This window comes from Dermacentor albipictus, unplaced genomic scaffold (assembly GCF_038994185.2).
Source record: "Dermacentor albipictus isolate Rhodes 1998 colony unplaced genomic scaffold, USDA_Dalb.pri_finalv2 scaffold_14, whole genome shotgun sequence".
Classification (NCBI taxonomy): Eukaryota; Metazoa; Arthropoda; class Arachnida; order Ixodida; family Ixodidae; genus Dermacentor; species Dermacentor albipictus.
The window spans coordinates 11,860,146-11,877,794 of record NW_027225568.1 but is presented as its reverse complement, the minus strand read 5'-3'; the positions used below and the strand labels follow the sequence as shown (position 1 = coordinate 11,877,794).

The following is a 17,649-nucleotide window of genomic DNA, read 5'->3' as shown; positions in this document are numbered from 1 at the left end:
GTAGTCAGATTTAGGTGCACGTTAAAGAACTCCAGGTGGTCAAAATTTCACGAGGCCCCCACTGTAGCGTGCCTCATAAAGAGGTCGGGGTTTTGGCACGTAAAACCTCATAACCTAATTATAATGTTAATGAATGATATTGATGTAATGGTAAAGTCGTACGATGGCGACGGCATCACGACCGTTACAGGCGCATTCTGAAGCCATGATGATGGTATGACAAAGACTACGTGACGACGACGGAATAGCGATAATGGCGACGACCGCACCGCACAGGCGGCATGATGACTATACCGTATGACATCAAATTCATGATAGCGTCTGTGTGACAACGACGCAATGACAGCGATGGCATGACAACGACGGCATAATCCCGACACAATTGCGACAGCACAACTGCCGCAGAATAACGAACAACACATGACGTCGACGCATCAATGAGGGTGGTGTCACGGCTTGACGGCAATGGGATTACGACACTGAAGTGATGACTGCGGTGGCTGCTGTGAATCGCACCCGCGCGTCACGCACGCGCTGCCTCTCGCGATCTCCCGTTTAGCGAGGCAGTCGCGCCACACTTGGCTCCGTTTGCAACGCGCCGCGCTAGAATATGTCCGCGCCAGCCAATATATCGCCAAATGAAAACACGTATGCAGCTGCGCTCAAATTAGGCATTCGGCAGTATCATAATAGTCGGTGCAATTTTTTGTCAGAAAAAGATTTTAGGTTTTTATTTGTTGTTCTACCCCGACAAGTAACCAGTGCTTTTGGTCGAATTAAAGTCGACATTGATCCTGCGAAGAATTCTGCCTAAATGTTAATTTATGTATTTCCTGTGTAAAAATTTCTTTTTTCTTCACAAAATGATAAATTTTTACTTAATTTTATCGATTTAAATTATGTGGTTTATTTACCTCCTTTTACTTATTAAGCACATAATGCAAGATACCACCTAAGCCAGTAGAGTTAACGAAAACTTGCAACGTAACATCGCGTTGTTTGAATCGTGGCACATATTTGGCTGAGTCGCGACAACAAAAGTAACAGAATAAATGCGACTGCGCAATCCTAATTCCAAAACAGCGCCAGTGGCGCACACAGAGAATAGAAACAACGGGACGGCGCGCTGCCTCTCAAGGTCAGATTTACAATTATGTTAGCACATAAACTCGCCCAACTGTTCCTACTGTTCATATACAAATTTATAAAATGTAGAAAGCAGAAGTTATAGCTTGAAATGTTCATTATTTTAATTAGGAAAAAACAAGAAGGTGCCCCCGAAGCAAAAGAAATAAAAAAGAGGTAATCTATGCTGCAGTAAAGCAGATTACAATCAGTGTTAAAATGTAGATTTGAAGACTGAGATTCAAGAAGCAGAAAATTTCATTTTCGGCATATTTCATCCGCTGGGCGTTTCAACATGAACGCACTTGTATTTAACGTATTAGCACACGCGGTGTATGCTAAAATAGATTATGCGCATGTCAGTTGTTTCGTGTGCTGTGCGGGAGCGATAAATTGTACGCATGTGTGTCAGTGTTAACCAACTTCATACAAATATAACAGATACATTAAAGTCCGGTAACTTAAACATAAGGCCGGTGGGGCAAAAGCCACAGTTTGGTTTAGGACGATTGCTTATCGTATTGCCTGTTGTCTAAGGGCGACCAATGTATTTTGAAGAGCAAACAAAGTGCTGGGCAAGCTGGCCCTCTTCCCGCTCCGAGTAGTTGGGCCAATGAAACCACTTCTAGTCTTGTTTTAAAGGTACTTTTAACACTGAAATCTATATTACAGGGCTCCGAATATCTTTTAAAAAGCAAACAAAAAGTAACCATATGCTGCCCTTTGCCATTTGAGAACAATTGCAGTAGGACGTAGCGTTTCAGCTGCGCTCATGATGTACAGTGTATCCGTCATCGGACATCTTTAAGGCGGAAAGCCTTAAATCTCTGTTTCAAGGTCGCGCTGTGATTGCACAGAAAATTGGAGTGGTCGCATCACTGTCGGCTTGTTCGTCGTCGTCGTCTTTCACATCGCTGCCACATCGACGCCACTCTTCATCGTCATCATCCTGGTTACGCCCACTGCAGGGCAAAGGCCTCTCCCATACTTCAACTACCCCGGTCATGTTCTAATTGTGGCCATGTTGTGCCTGGAAACTTCCTAATCTCATCCGCCAACCTAACTTCCTGCTGCCCCCTGCTACGCTTCCTTTCCCTTGGAATCCAGTTTGTAAACCTTAATGAGCATCGGTTATCTTCCCTCCTCATTACATGTCCTGCCCATGCCCATTTCTTTTTCTTGATTTAAACTAAGATGTCATTAACTCGCGTTTGTTCCCTCACCCAATCTACTCTATTCTTATCCCTTAACGTTACACCCATCATTCTTCTTTCCATAGCGCGTTGCGTCGTCCTCAATTTAAGTAGAACCCTTTTCGTAAGCCTCCAGCTTTCTGCCCCGTACGTGAGTACTGGTAAGACACAGCTGTTATACACTTTTCTCTTGAGGGATAATGGCAACCTGCTGTTCATGATCTGAAAATGTCTGCCAAACGCACCCGAGCCCATTTTTATTCATCTGATCATTTGTCTCATGATCCGGATCCGCGGTCACTACCTGCCGTAAGCAGGTGTATTCCGTTACCACTTCCAGTGCCTCGCTACCTATCGTAAACTGCTGTTCTCTTCCGAGACTATTAAACATTACTTTAGTTTTCTGCTGATTAATCTTTAGACCCACCCTTCTGCTTTGCCTCTCCAGGTCAGTGAGCATGCATTGCATTTGGTCCCCTGAGTTACTAAGGAACTAACTATGCTGATTCGACGCCACTAACCATGCCAAAAAAGACAGTCAACTATTCCAGAGTCAATTAGGGCACTTGAACTCAGGATCTTGGATAGGAGTCGAATCCACGACATTTGGTGTTAATTATGGCGGATATGACTAAGGCCCAGTTAATTAAGGTAGCCTAATTAGGGCGCTCGAACCCACAACCTTTATTGGGAAAAAGAAGTAATAAGAAGCAAGAACGTATTCGGACGAAACTATCGACTAATTCGGTGGCTCTCTCTTGAGCGCGCAGACGTTAACTTCCACCATCTATGGTGTATGCTAAAGTGACTGTCATGTTTTTTCATGCTGTTCTCACAATAAACTTGATCTTTCATTAAATTATCAGATAAGCAGCTGCGACTGGCATAGCAGAAGCAAACTTAGCATAGTTTGCAAAGAAATATTTATCCCCGCAGGGGCGTCTGCGCAAGCAGGCGTTTGGTGTGTTGCGGCACCACGTACCCGAGCACACGAGGGTTGGACCCTCCCGCGTGTAGCCGTGTGCGGCTTAGCCGTGTCCGGGGAAAGGGGGATCCTGGGGGTTGAGCCGATGCCGGGTGTTCGGACCTTTAAGGCCCCCCGGCGGAGGCAACACACCTCTTTGGTCTCTGCTTCACGTAGACGGCACCCCCGGACTGACCCACCCGGGGGAAATCGGCAGTCGCCTTTTCCTGTCCTCCTTTTCATTCTTCGACTTTCTCTCTAGCCTTTTCATCTTTCCTGTCTTCTTTTCACTTCTTCTTACTTCCGAATTTCCTGGCGGCAAGGGTTAACCGTGTGTAGTATATCCAGGCTTGGTTATATGCATTAGGTTATAGTGGCGGTGCAAAGCTGGCGTGTGCAGGTTGCTCACAACCTGTAGCGTCCCCTTGTTGGGCTCGGTGGTGGGTGGCTACCACCGGCGCCGAATTTCAAACAATATTATGGCAGAAGCTTTTCCGCGACTTCCAGATCGGCCTCTGAAAAGAGGCCGCACCAATGCACCTTTTCAATTCACCCTCCGAACCGACATAGACAACTTCCGACGTTACCACGTCTTGCATAGTGAAGGATCACAAAGCATGCGTAAGCTATCTCCTTTCTTGGTGGCGAAATGCCTCGTAGAAAAAATTGGCAAAGACTATAAAGCCTCGAAAATGACCAGTGGCGACCTACTTATAGAACTGAGAAACAAAGAACAAGTGCCAAAGCTGTCCGAACTCGCCAGTATTGGTGAAATCAAAGTCACGATTTCTCCCCATCGCTCCCTAAACACCTGCAGGGGCGTCATCTCAGAGGAAGATTTTCTCAGCTTGAGTGACGAGGAACTTCTCGAAGGGTTCCAAGAAGAGAATGTCATTAAAGTACAAAGAATTACAATCCGAAGAAACAATGAACAACTCCCGACCAAACATGTGATCCTCTCATTTGGTACTAGTATTCTCCCCACTTCTCTCGACACAGGATACCTAAAGATGAATGTCAGGCCATACATACCGAACCCGAGGCGATGTTTGAAGTGCCAGAGGTTCGGCCACGCATCACAATCATGCAGAGGCAAAGAAACATGCGCTAAATGCAGTGCCAACGATCACCCATCTGAAAATTGTAACGCTCCCCCACGCTGTGTGAACTGCAAAGGGGATCATCCAGCGTATTCACGATCATGTCCCCGTTGGAAGAAGGAGAAGGAAGTGATTGCTCTTACAGTAAAAGAGATTTCATTTTTTGAAGCAAGGAAGAGGCTTTCGCTCTTACCTCAAATAAGCTATGCCAATGCGGCGCAACAGGGGGCAGCGCCACATCGGTCTCAGGAGTCTACAGAGGTCACAGTCAGTGGTCCTGTAGCAACTCCATCCGCCCCCTCGGTGGCAGCAGCTAGTGCTACTCCACCATCATCCAAGACGGCCCTGCAGACAGTCGTCCCGCAGGTCCCCAGGCTAAACAGAACGCCAAGGACCGAGGCGCGTGTCTCGGCGCCTGGCTCTCGATCATCCAGCGCCTCAGAGAAGGCAATGGAGGTCGACACTAAAACCCCGGCGTCATTGACGCCAAAAGAACAGCGCTCTTCTGAGCGCCCTAAGAAGGGCAAGGTCCTTATAACTCTACAGAAAAAGGGACAGGCAACCTGAACGGTTACCGCCCTTTAAATGTGTACTGTCCCGTATCGCATGTCACCTTTAGTTTTTTAAGTTCGCAAGCACCACTACATTTTTCATTTTAGAAACATGGCTTTCATTGTACAGTGGAATTGCAGAGGTCTTATACACAATATAGGTGACATCAAAGACATTATCAACACTTTTTGGCCAGTTGCAGTGTGTCTCCAAGAAACGAATCTTGGTCCGAAAAATAGCAAAATTCTCAAAGGTTTCACCGTTGTCCGAAAAGACCGTGAACACTCTAGCCGTTTGTCAGGAGGAGTCACCATAGTCGTTCAGGGCGGCACCCCTACACGAAATGTTCAACTGAATATTCTTTCGAGGCTGTTGCCGTCACCGTTCTATCGCATAAAACCATCACCATCTGTTCACTTTACATCCCACCCCATACTCATTTTACTATTAGACAACTGGAAAACCTAATACACCAGTTGCCGGAGCCTTTTATTCTGGTAGGAGATTTTAATGCCCATTGTAGCCTCTGGGGCAGCGATAGAACAGACCAAAGAGGGCAAATAATCGAAGATTTTATTCTGTCTAACAGCATATGCCTTTTAAACTCGGGTTCACCAACATATTTCTCACCAAGCTCACGCAAATTCAGCTGTCTAGATTTAGCCTTCTGCTCACCATCTGTTTTTAGCGATTTTAAATGGGAAGTCCCCGACACTTCATATGGAAGTGATCATTTGCCGGCATTTATCAAGCTCTCATCCAAATTACCTACAATAAACCCTAAGCCACGTCGCTGGAAAATACATCTTGCCGACTGGCCGCTTTTTATAAAACATGCAAATCTTGAAGATGTCTGTTTAAATGAACTCAATGTAAATGAAATTAATGACAAGTTCACTACAGTTTTAATTTCAGCGGCAGAAAAGGCAATACCTCAAACATCCAGTCTTGTGCGCAAAAAAAGTTTCCCCTGGTGGACCCCCGAGTGCACAGAAACCAAAAAGCTTCAAAATAGGGCCTGGGGTATGTTACGAAGACGCCCCACCTATACCAACCTTTTATGCTTTAAACAGGCCAAAGCCAAGGCACGATTTATCAGAAGGCAGGTAGAAAAATCATCGTGGAAGAAATACGTATCTTCCATAAACAGTACAGTTACGTCTAAACGCATGTGGGAACAGGTAGGAAAGTTTCGGGGAGATTATTCATCTTACACAATACCGTTACTTACAAGTCCAGACACACAAACAACAATACAAGAACAGGCAGACATACTTCGCGAACATTTCCGTGATGTATCCAGTCCAGGAAATTATACGAAGGAATTCTTACAGTACAAACAGTCTGCTGAAAAGCAGAAGCTACCCACTACTGGCGCGTTAAATGAACCGTACAATTCCCCCCTCATACAACAAGAAATAAACAGAGTCCTTTCTGCAGGTAAAAATACAGCGCCAGGAAACGACCGTATCCACTCCGCCTTCTATCTGGCTCATCTATCCCAGGCATCTGTAGAAGCTCTCCTTAAGTTTTTCAACATAATCTGGGAATCTGGTATAATGCCCGAAGAATGGAAAAAAGCAATAGTAGTTCCATTTCTAAAAGCCGGTAAATCCCCAACATCCGCAAGCAACTACAGACCCATTTCCCTCACAAGCTGTCTGGGAAAATCATATGAAAGCATTATCAACATTAGACTCTCATTTATCTTAGAATCAAGACACCTCATAGACCCCCACCAGTGTGGATATCAAAAGGGCTGTTCAACCACTGACCATCTTGTCCGTCTAGAACATGAAATTCGATATGCATTTTTACACAAACAACACTGTCTAGCAGTTTTCTTCGATTTAGAAAAAGCCTACGATACCACGTGGAGATATGGAATTTTAAAAGACCTGGCTGACCTCGGCATCCGGGGTAAAATGCTGAACTGCCTAGCTGATTTTATGAGCAATAGAACATTTCAGGTACGTCTGGGCTCAGTACTATCTGATACATTTAAACAGGAAAATGGTGTTCCACAAGGCTGTGTTCTCAGCACGACACTTTTTATAGTAAAAATGAACACAGTTAATAAGATCATACCGTCGTCTCTAATGCACTCCTTATACGTAGACGATCTCCAAGTGGCTTGCCGTGCCTCAAATTTGCTAACCTGTGAGAGGCAGCTCCAGATAACAATTAATAAACTTACACAATCGGCTAACAAAAATGGTTTCCGTTTCTCCACACAGAAAACAGTTACTGTTTTGTTCTCTCAGAAACGAGGGCTACACAGCGATCCAGTCCTAAAATTGAACGACAACATACTGCCGGTGGAACAAGACCAAAAGTTTTTAGGAGTAACCTTTGACACCAAACTTAACTTCCTAACTCACATAAAAGCACTGAAGATTAAAGCAAATAAAACTCTAAATATCCTTAAAATTCTGTCTCATAAGCACTGGGGTTCCGACCGAACGTGCCTTTTACGTGTCTACCGGTCTCTTGTGCGTAGCCTTTCAGACTACGGCTCCGTGGTTTACGGCTCAGCCAGACAGTCCTACATCCGACGACTTGACCCGGTACATAACCTTGGACTGCGACTTGCAAGTGGTGCCTACCGAACTTCACCTATTCCAAGTTTATACGTCGAGTGTAATGAACCCTCCTTACAGCACCGCAGAGCATTCCTCACTTTTTCCTACGTACTAAGAATTAAGTCATCACCACAACACATATGCTACAACATCCTCACACAATGCAACTCACGCCTACACTATACGAATAAACCGAACATGATCAAACCGCTTGTCCTGCGATATGAGGATTATCAATCAATCAATCAATCAATCAATCAATCAATCAATCAATCAATCAATCAATCAATCAATCAATCAATCATTTTATTTCCTTAAAGAAGGAGGAGTACAGGACTAAAAGCTTGGACAGCTTGACGAGGTCCCGACCCCTTGTAAGTTGGCATAACAGCAAGATGACAGCCAGTCATACACAAGAAATGAAAAAAAGAAAAAAAAACATCACAATGTAACGGGTAATACAGAGTGAAACAAGACGGCAAGAAATAATCAACACTCATAAATAACAGTGGAAAACAAAATTAGGAGAAGGCAATGTCTAGTCTTGCAAATAAATAAGTTGACAAAAATGTTTAATGCGAGAGTTTCGGTTTCTGGAGGGATCAAAATTTTGTCGGTCTAATAGGTTTAAAAGCGAAGGTAATGTATAGGATAAAGATTGCTCATCATAAGAGTTTCTTGGGGTAGGTACGAACCACATTTCTTTATGTCGGGTCTGTAGAATATTTGTATTTTCCCGAAGTTTTGCCAGATAAATTGTATCATCAATGCCAAATTTTACGAAATCTTTGTAGCACAACATCAACCTATAATTGTAAAAACAAAATACAGGAAGAATTTCATATTTAGAAGAAAGTGATTTTGTGGAGTGCGTATATTGGACATCAGCTATGTAACGCACAACTCTTTTTTGTAGCAAATGTAGTTTGTGCAAGTTTGTCACACCAGTTGTACCCCACACCATGACGCAGTACTGCATGACAGATACCACCAGAGCATTGTACAGCATAATTTTTACCTTGGTCGGGAGTAAGCGACGCAGACGAGCAATAACACCAATGGCAGATGACAATTTAGATTGCAGATGATCAACATGCTCATTCCAGGTTAGGTGCTTTGTAAAACGCACCCCAAGGATATTAATTATTGTTGTTATGACATTCCTTGCGATGTCCTCGAGGTTGCCAGAAAGCCACAGCGTTTGCCCCCATGGTACGATTTTGAACCGTTATGTGACTGGACATTGACACATTTAAAGAAGAAAGACACCCCACGCGAACACATTACACAAGAATTCCGTGAACTTCAGGAGAAATCTAAAAATAACGTGCAATATTACACTGATGGCTCCAAAACGAAAGAACACGTGGGTGTGGGGGTCATAACGGAAAATTGGGAAAAAAGTATTCGATTGCCACAGCACGCCTCTGTTTTCACGGCCGAAGTTTCCGCCATATGGGTTGTTGTGAAAAACATTATCGCTGATAAACACACAAATGCAGTCATATACACAGATTATTTAAGCACACTGAAGGCACTACATCTGAAATCTGAGTGTGAACCCCTGATTGGAGACATTTTAAACATGGTGGCTTTTAATGAATACGGGAGGTCAATTCGTTTCTGCTGGGTATCAAGCCATGTTGGGATACCGGGTAACGAAGCAGCTGATACATATGCATTGATGGCAGTACACGAAGACATTACAACCACAACACTCCCATACAAAGATAGCATCCGCGCAATTAGAAAAGCCTTAACGGTAAAATGGCAACGCGAATGGGACCGTTGTTCCGACAACAAGCGACATCTCACGAAACCCATATTTGGGGAGTGGAAGTCATGCTATCATCAGGAGCGGTTCATCGAAGTAGTTTTGTGCCGACTACGCATCGGGCACACACACATCACGCACAATTACCTACTTAGGAAAGAAGACACACCAACATGCGAGAAATGTCAACAGCCACTAACAGTTATGCACATATTACTCACATGTACGCAGATTGAAACACACAGACGAGCACTCTTGCACAAATTATATGAACAACACATACCGTTACACCCTGCTCTAATTTCAGGCGATGATCCACTAGTCCCATTTTGTGACGTCCGTAAATTTTTAGACGACACTGGATTTTTACATAAAATATAGATTATTAACACAGTCTTTCACTTTATAAACTGTATTTTAGAACACCTCGTGTTTGGCGCAGCATAGCCTTCGCTGCTTTTGCGCCATTAAACCCCATTAAACAACAACAAATATTTATGAACTCTATCTTCGTTGAGGCGCAACTCATTCGAATCCATCCTCACATTCTGAACTGTTCAAATTGACATTTGGCTATGAGACACAATCTGTTTTGTATTAGGAGCAAGGAACTTAAGCCTATAACTTCAAATACTACCAAAAATGCAATATATTTTTCACAGCTCCGGGATACACCAGTCATGAATGTAATTAGCGCGAAAATACTACATTCTCCATGGCGATGCCGAACGACAACATGAGGGTACAAAGGAAAATTTTTCTAACATGAGCGCTGCTTTGCATCAGCCTTGCAGAAACCATCCGCACAGTGTCTCCTTTATCCCCCAACCTGTTTATTATTATTGCATAACAAATGTTCCATGGAGCATTTTATTCAGGAATTGTTAGGATTCTGCCACTGTGGTAAGCGGAGCACGCATGTTATGTAGGGAACTACACCTGGAGGCATGATACCCGTTGTAATTTGACCATTAAGCTGACGATTTTCGTTCAAGTGAAGGTAGGGGACGTTTTGACTATGGTGGATGAGTGCCCTGCACCAGATATTACCTCGAGTGTGCGGTGCGTTCTATGCCAGCCAGCGCAGTGTGCCTTTAGTGAGTACGAAACATTTCAAGTAGCCCGTTTACTAAACAGTACTTCGCCTTTCTTGAACTTTGTTTTAACAACATGTCATTTCAATTTTTCGCCACAGCTGTATCTAACACCAACATGTTTATTAATTGCAGCATTTCTGGCGATGCCTGGCGTTACCAGTGGAACACTCAGCAAAGGCCAATAACCGACGGTACTTACAACGTCGACGGTACGTAGGCCTAGGTCACTCGTCTTTACAACAAACAAGGAAGATAGCTCCAACATGTTGCGGGTCAGAAGTGTACTTATGGCGTATAAAGAGACAAGTTACCAGCACCGCCAACATTGTTTCCGCATGAGCCACTTCATCAATGTGCTTAGAAAGAAATGTGTGTCCCCTTTCCCACAGCCCCAGTGTAAGTTAGCAAACCGGCTCCTCGTCTGGTTGACCTCCCTACCTTTGCTGTCCTTCCTCTCTCTCTCTCTGTCTGCGCTGATGGGAACAAATGCAGATTGATATGACATCGTGCAGTTCAAGATTTCGAACGAATTTGTTCTTAAACGACTGAATTGCGAATGCACACGCCTAGATGGTCAGGTCAGAAAGCGAGACTAGGTTCGATGCCATGATCAATTCACTGGCAACTGGAACCAGTGGTGCGTGCCAATGGTCTGCAATTTTGTTTAGCAAGGATAATCTCAGTGGCTCCATCGCGCTACGTTTAGGTACCTTTTTCTTTGAACCGATGAAACTTAGAAGAGAAAATGTTTTGATACCATCGCAGCGTGTGATTTGAATTTAGGGTGGTGTTTAAGGTGTCTACTATAGCGGAGGCTTGTAACGGTGCTGTAACATTTTCGGCACAGCGTGAGAATTGTTCACGTGTAGCATGTTATCAGCAGCCGACATATCCCACTGTATACAAGTCCCAGTTTAAAATTTCGGGCAGCCCAGATCATTTTATACTGAAACCCTTATTTTATACCCATCAAGAAAACAACAAATGCAACGTAAACATCACAAAATTAATGAAACTCTAACTCAATAAGACAAAATTGCAAGGTATTTCGCTCTGTGAGCATAAATCATTAACAGGTATCCCCACCATATGCTTTTGAAACTTTAACGAGCTTCAAACGCATTGATAGATTAAGAATCACAGTAAACAACGATTTCCAATAAGTGTGGCACCACCTGAAAATTATACCGCTGTGTTAACAAGAAAGTCTACACCTTGCTCATACAACGGCCTTCCAAACTGAATGGTCTATTCTGTAAGCTGATTATCATTCTATAGATATATCAAGCATATTCCGTTCTGCCGGTATCTGTGCAACCTATTTCATAACACTGACTGATACGCGTTGAGAGTTTAATAACGTGACTAGCAAAAGTGAGTATGCTGGACTTTAAAAACGAAGTCCATAAATTACGCCTAATCAATCGCACTGTAGTGCGTTGGATGTCAAAGCTATTGCAACTCGTATCTTTAGTGATCTGGTTGGGAATTGGCGTTTAATGCTTTTGTGATCTACGAAGGCATTATTACTATGGCAGTGGGTGTAATAATGTGATCATCATTCTTAGCCGGCTTTCTCTAAATCAGATTGTATATAAAGGTGTATTCAGCAATACGGTGTGCCCTTCATTGTTTTGTAGGGAACTTCCTCGCATCCTGACAAGGGTTGTGCAGTATTCATGTATTCTAATCTCTCCGGTTTTCCTTTTTTTCAATGTCATGCAGTTTCTGCGCACTTCGGGAACACGCGCTACTTGCTACAATCCTTGCAGCGCTATCGGCACATCCCACACTTTTAAAGCAATTTCACGCTTACCGTTGCACCATTCAATGACGTTGCACCGTGAATTAAGACTTCCATATTACTTTCCAACTAATCTTCTGTCTGCAACACGTGTCTTAGATAATCTCATTGACCAATCGTTGTTGATGTTCCGTTGATAGTCTGTTGGTGGAATACACAAGGCCATTCGCGAGGACAACCATTTTTAATTTGTTAATGAGCTGATAAATATTTGCATTGCTTACCGCCTGCGCTTAGGAACTCCAGCCGCAGGCATGGCCAAATGGGGTTCGGATACCCAGTTTCTAAAAGGCGAGTACGCCGTGACACATGTATGTGTCATAGGAGGTCAAGAATCTCTGATCAGGCTTAAAAAATTATAATTCCTCGGTAGAAATGTGCCCTCTCAATTTTGCTTTGTCCTCCTCTGTAACGCGTTAGGTGTAGTGCTCGTAATAGTTTAGCTAAAGGAAAGAACTCCACCATGTATCTAATGCGCCTATGTCTAGATAATCCAGCAATTATGGTGGGTCAGCGGTTGCACGCACAAGAAATCGACATGTCCTATTTTCCTTCGAACACTCTCCTATTGTGTCCGCGATATAACATAGAGCGTAATAATCTTTAGAAGAATTAAGCTCGTCCTCGGTATCCCCATCGCTGAGCACGAAGCTCTTGCGTCGATTCAAGGCATAGTTATATATGGGAAAAGCATAGACTCCGGTATCCCTGCAGTAGGGTTCGCCCACAGCTAAAACTTCTTCAAACTTCTTCAAACTTCTTCTTCAAATTCCAAAGAAACTCAGTGACAAGAGGGATAGCTACCCGGGGAAAAATCATGACTGTACTCACTAATTTCTCCCGGTAAGGGCCAGCTCTGTTGCCCGAAACAGGTGCTGCATCAGCAGCTTTGAGCGTTCGGCATACGGAGCCTGACATGACTTACGTAACAGTTGTAAGCGCGCGACTGGACATGGACAGAGCAAAAAAAAAAACAAAAAAAAACAGGCAGCATGTTACTGCTTTTAGACCTGAAGGCACGCGTTCAGGATGGTTACCTTGGGGACTCACTCCCCCTGTGAAATATATGGACATAATGATTAGGAAGATGTTCATCTAAGAGATGTCAAAATGAAACACAGCGTATCTATGTTTAACGAGGCCGTGTAGGGTGGGTACGCATGCAGTAAGAAAAGTGGCCGAAATTAATCCGTACTTCCACCCTAAGGCTTGCATCATAATGAGATGAGATGAACATAGTGAGGAGCGAGATGTTCATCTAAAAGAAAGCGCGTACGATGCACAGAGGATGTGTAAGTGTACCGAGGCAATGTAGCTTAAGTGCGCTGGTAATAAGCAAAGCGGTCGAAATATGCCGTTCTCTCACAATACAGCCTGCAACATAATGAGATCGTAGTTTTGGTGCATAAAAACCCCAGAATTCAGTTTTTTTTAAATTTTAATGTCACTCCCTTCACCAAACGCTTCCAAGGCCATAAGAGGAAAGTTATTAGGTAACGGCTATTGAATGAGTTGCTTAGCCGCACATATCTCAGTAAGAGAACATGAATTTTGGGGGGAAGTTCTCACCCTGATTGATACGTAGCTATGATATGTCAACTACTAGGACTACTGAGCAAGCGAGTCTTGTACCTATAATACGACAAGTTGCAGTGCTTGTGTAAAGTGCAAGCACCCTCACCAGTCCAGTCCACACAGTTTGCCCAGAATTCGCCATTCCTTCATTCTTTCCACAGAGAAGGTAAGAAATAAATGGTAACAGCTACATCAATATGCTCGTCTCGATTTCGCCTGTGTTCAAGAACTTCACACCAAAACGTCGCGTTATGCAATTATCGGTGTAAGATTTCCCCACAAAAATGAAGACATGAAAACATGAAGCGGGAAATGCTGACCAAGCACACTTGCTCTCCGCTCTGCTTTTCGCGTTCGCGCGCGCGTTCGCGATTGTTTCACAGATTCGCTTAGTCATGCTGCGCTGAATTGGCAGGTCGGTTCACATCTACGTAATATTATATAATTGCACATGTATGCCCCATTCATAAATTCCTCAAAGGCTTGCGCGTCCATTACTCGCGCATTAAAGCCATTAGTGTGATGTCAAAGATTTGCGTGACGAGTTAAATAAACGCGCGCTTACAATCGCACACACAGCGTTGTGGGAACGCATACCATAGTATCGCCCTGGAAATTTATACAGAAAGTCACGGCGATGGTGACGCCGACGGCATAACTGCGTCTGGGATGTCCATATACTTGTTATTGCAATAAAGAATGAGCTTGCGGAAGAGCGGCAGAACAAGCCTTGGCAGGTAGGTTGAGACGCGTTGACAAACGAGGCTTCTGTTTCCGAGATGGCTAGATGGGTGTACATTAGTTTGTCATTAACAATCGTTAAATAGCCAGCGTAACTGTGTGGGTTCGCAAGCGTGTGAGATCTTCTGCCGAATAGCCTCTCAAGTTTCAGGTGAGTGATGAATGGCCAATGATAGATCCTTCGCTATTTCCTGCATGCCACGGAATATTATTTGGCTTCCGTGCTGCTAATGTCACTCGGTACACACTGAGGCAGTTCCCTTACCTTATGCAAAGAGGGTTCCCGTGCACTTTAGACAAAAGCGGCGGCCTTGACATGGCTTTCCGACATAAATCATACAGTCTATACCTTGCGGCACACATTCACAGAATATATATAGCCTTAAAAGCGAATGCGTCGGCTAGTGTTCCCGTAGGCGTAAGTTTAAATCGACTATTGTAGCGAGATACAAATCGCGGTCGGCGCTTAAGACATAACATTCTCTATTCCTTGCAAATACAGGTGCCGCATCGGTTTTTAGCACACTATGTAGAAGAAAAACTTCCGCTGCGCCTTTGTATTCCATGCATGGAAATGCGGGATATTGAGACTTAGGATCGGCATCGTTTTTGGAAAGCCAGGACGCTTCGAAGACCAAGAGACGGCAAGCAGAAAAATCTGACGCCTTGGTACGCAATGTCTTCCTGCTGTCTTGACCTGTGCAGTAGAAATCACTTGTAAAGAGTGGAAGCATCAGGGAACGTTCACACTGGCACACGCACCTACAGTATGCTTCGCCGGCCCTCCTCATCACGCCATCGTTTTGACCGGGCATTTTAGAGGTCATTAAATTACGTGTTATGAGTGTCATTGGGCACGTGGTATAACACTGATTTAGATAATACGTGAGCTTGTCTTGGAATATACACTGTCTAAATAATACTAACCTTACTTTCGTTTTTGTTTTAATATAATATCATAGATGTAATAGCTTCACCTTTCCGCAAAGACAGCGTCTATAATGGTACGGGACCTCTTTCATTCCGATATCATAGATCGCGCTAAAATGTTTCAGTACAATATGCCTGTGCGCCTTAAGGATTTTGGAGGCAAACGTTTCCACACAGAACCTTCTCCTCATCTGTTCTGTCCCCTAGTCGAAACGTTGGCTTCTGCTACAATCTTTGTCCTACCACTATTGCCTCAGTGTTCATGTGGATATCTGTCTTGTGCTGCAGAATTCCTGAGACAACCCATGTTGACGAAGCGAACACGCAATACCACCTGGCTGATAGCACATCCGCCGACTGCGGTAGGTGCGGGAATGTTTTCGGTCACTGGTATACCATGCCTTGCCGTCAAGGTGATTGAGGAAGCTAACGTTTGATATCGCATGCAATGGATTTCAACAGTAGGAATGAATGAATTCTGGTATTCTAGGCGTCGAAACCGTTATTTAATTATGAAGCGCGTCGTAGTAGGGGACTCTGGGTTTATTTTGACCACCAGGGCACCTTTAACGTGCCAACAATGTTAACTGCATCACCGCTGTCTGAATTATGGTTGAGTAAATGTCATTCATACATCTTTCAGTTCTCGGCTGATATAACCTTTTCTTGCTTTGGTTAAGTCATTTTATTGCGAAATATGCTTTGCCTCATCCAATATGCAGCCCTTACCCTCTGAAAGCCAAGCCGGCACGAATCCGCTCGTACCTTAATGATGTTGCTCTGCTAATGTAAATGTTCTTTGTCTCAGCGCTGATATGAGGATCACCGAAAAAATTCGCGAAGATGTCCAGGTTTCTTAGTAATGAACGACAATTTTCTCTTTCGTGAACCATTCATCGCTTTTCAGGCTTAACTGTTCAGGTCAAACGCAGCGATTGTTCCGTACATGCACTTCTATGTCACCTTTTGTCGTAGGACATGCAGCACCGGCGTCTGGCGCTGAGTCGCTTATCGCAGAGCACAACCATTTTCAAAGCGTGACAAGAAGCGAGTGAACAAATATCAGCCATTGCGAGGTCAACCAAGCTCCGGTCAAGGCAGAAAAGACAAGAATGAATACAGCAATCAACAGCTCCCGAAACATATGCATGTCTTTTTTCTAACATCACGTCGTACGTTCCCACTTTTGCTGTTTCAATTTAGAAAATTATTTCAGACGGCCGCAGTGCTTCCTGCGCGTTCCTATCACGGAATCCTCCAGCCTCGTTGTGGCACTATGTCAAATCGGCACCTCTGCTTTCAAGGCATACGCACAACACAGAAACCGGGAGCACTTCTTTCACACATCTGGTCTATAGCAGCAGCCCAGTCGCCAGTACAAGCTACGCCCACATGGAGGAACGATCGAAGATTTTTGGAAACGACGCCTGGTGAGCCATGCTTTTGTATGAATTCCTTTCGATGGAGCAACTCACTGAAACGACACGAAACGTTGTCTATGACTCAGTTATACTTGCACTGACGAACTTGTGCGACGGATGGAAGTGTTGTTCCCTGAATTGCCAAATGTCATCTGCAGTTCAGACAATATGGCGCTGGCATGAACAGGACCCATTAGCACAGGATCTAAGGGAAGAATGACAAGAATAAGTATAGGTAAACAAAAAATAGCATACTAGCAGCCATACACCAGACAATGTCCGTCCAGTGCATATAGGGCAGTAATTTAAAAAAAATATTCACTGGACAGAAAGCATAAACAAGGCAATTGTGCATGTGTCCTTTTCTGTCCGTACTTTTTTTTCATTTCTGCCCTAAACGGTAGAGACGATGACGCATCTACAATGCCGAAGCTCCACGCATGCAAACTTCATGAAATTAACGCAGAAAAATGTCATTGACATGGAATCAAGAGAAAGAAATACAGGTTTCTATGTTAGATTGACAAACGTTGCAGTGAGCGTTGTACTGTATATTTGCACAACATGATCTTTAAAAAACTTCTTCAGTGGCATATTTTATGGATTCTGCGTTAAAACATCGAAATATGTCACATTACTCGACATGTATTTAGTATGTATGTATTGAGTTATGACATATATCCAAGGATTCAATCCGTCTACCACCTCCTGTATTTGTTAGAGGTAACGTGAATAGTATAGTACGCAGTTGAAGCATTTCCAATTATGTCACTCTTCCTGAGGTACGAGGG

General features: G+C 43.8%; 1 protein-coding gene across 1 annotated transcript in view; it reads left to right on the top strand.

The window, feature by feature from the left end:
• Nucleotides 1-17,649, top strand: part of LOC135905836 (zinc finger protein 665-like) — a 58,545-nt gene that overhangs the window by 5,413 nt on the left and 35,483 nt on the right. Inside the window, exons 4-6 of the mRNA XM_065436887.2 lie at nucleotides 10,520-10,596; nucleotides 15,726-15,803; nucleotides 16,654-16,867. Of these exons, the coding sequence (XP_065292959.2) occupies nucleotides 10,520-10,596; nucleotides 15,726-15,803; nucleotides 16,654-16,867 (369 nt within the window). The remainder of the gene's footprint in view (nucleotides 1-10,519; nucleotides 10,597-15,725; nucleotides 15,804-16,653; nucleotides 16,868-17,649) is intronic.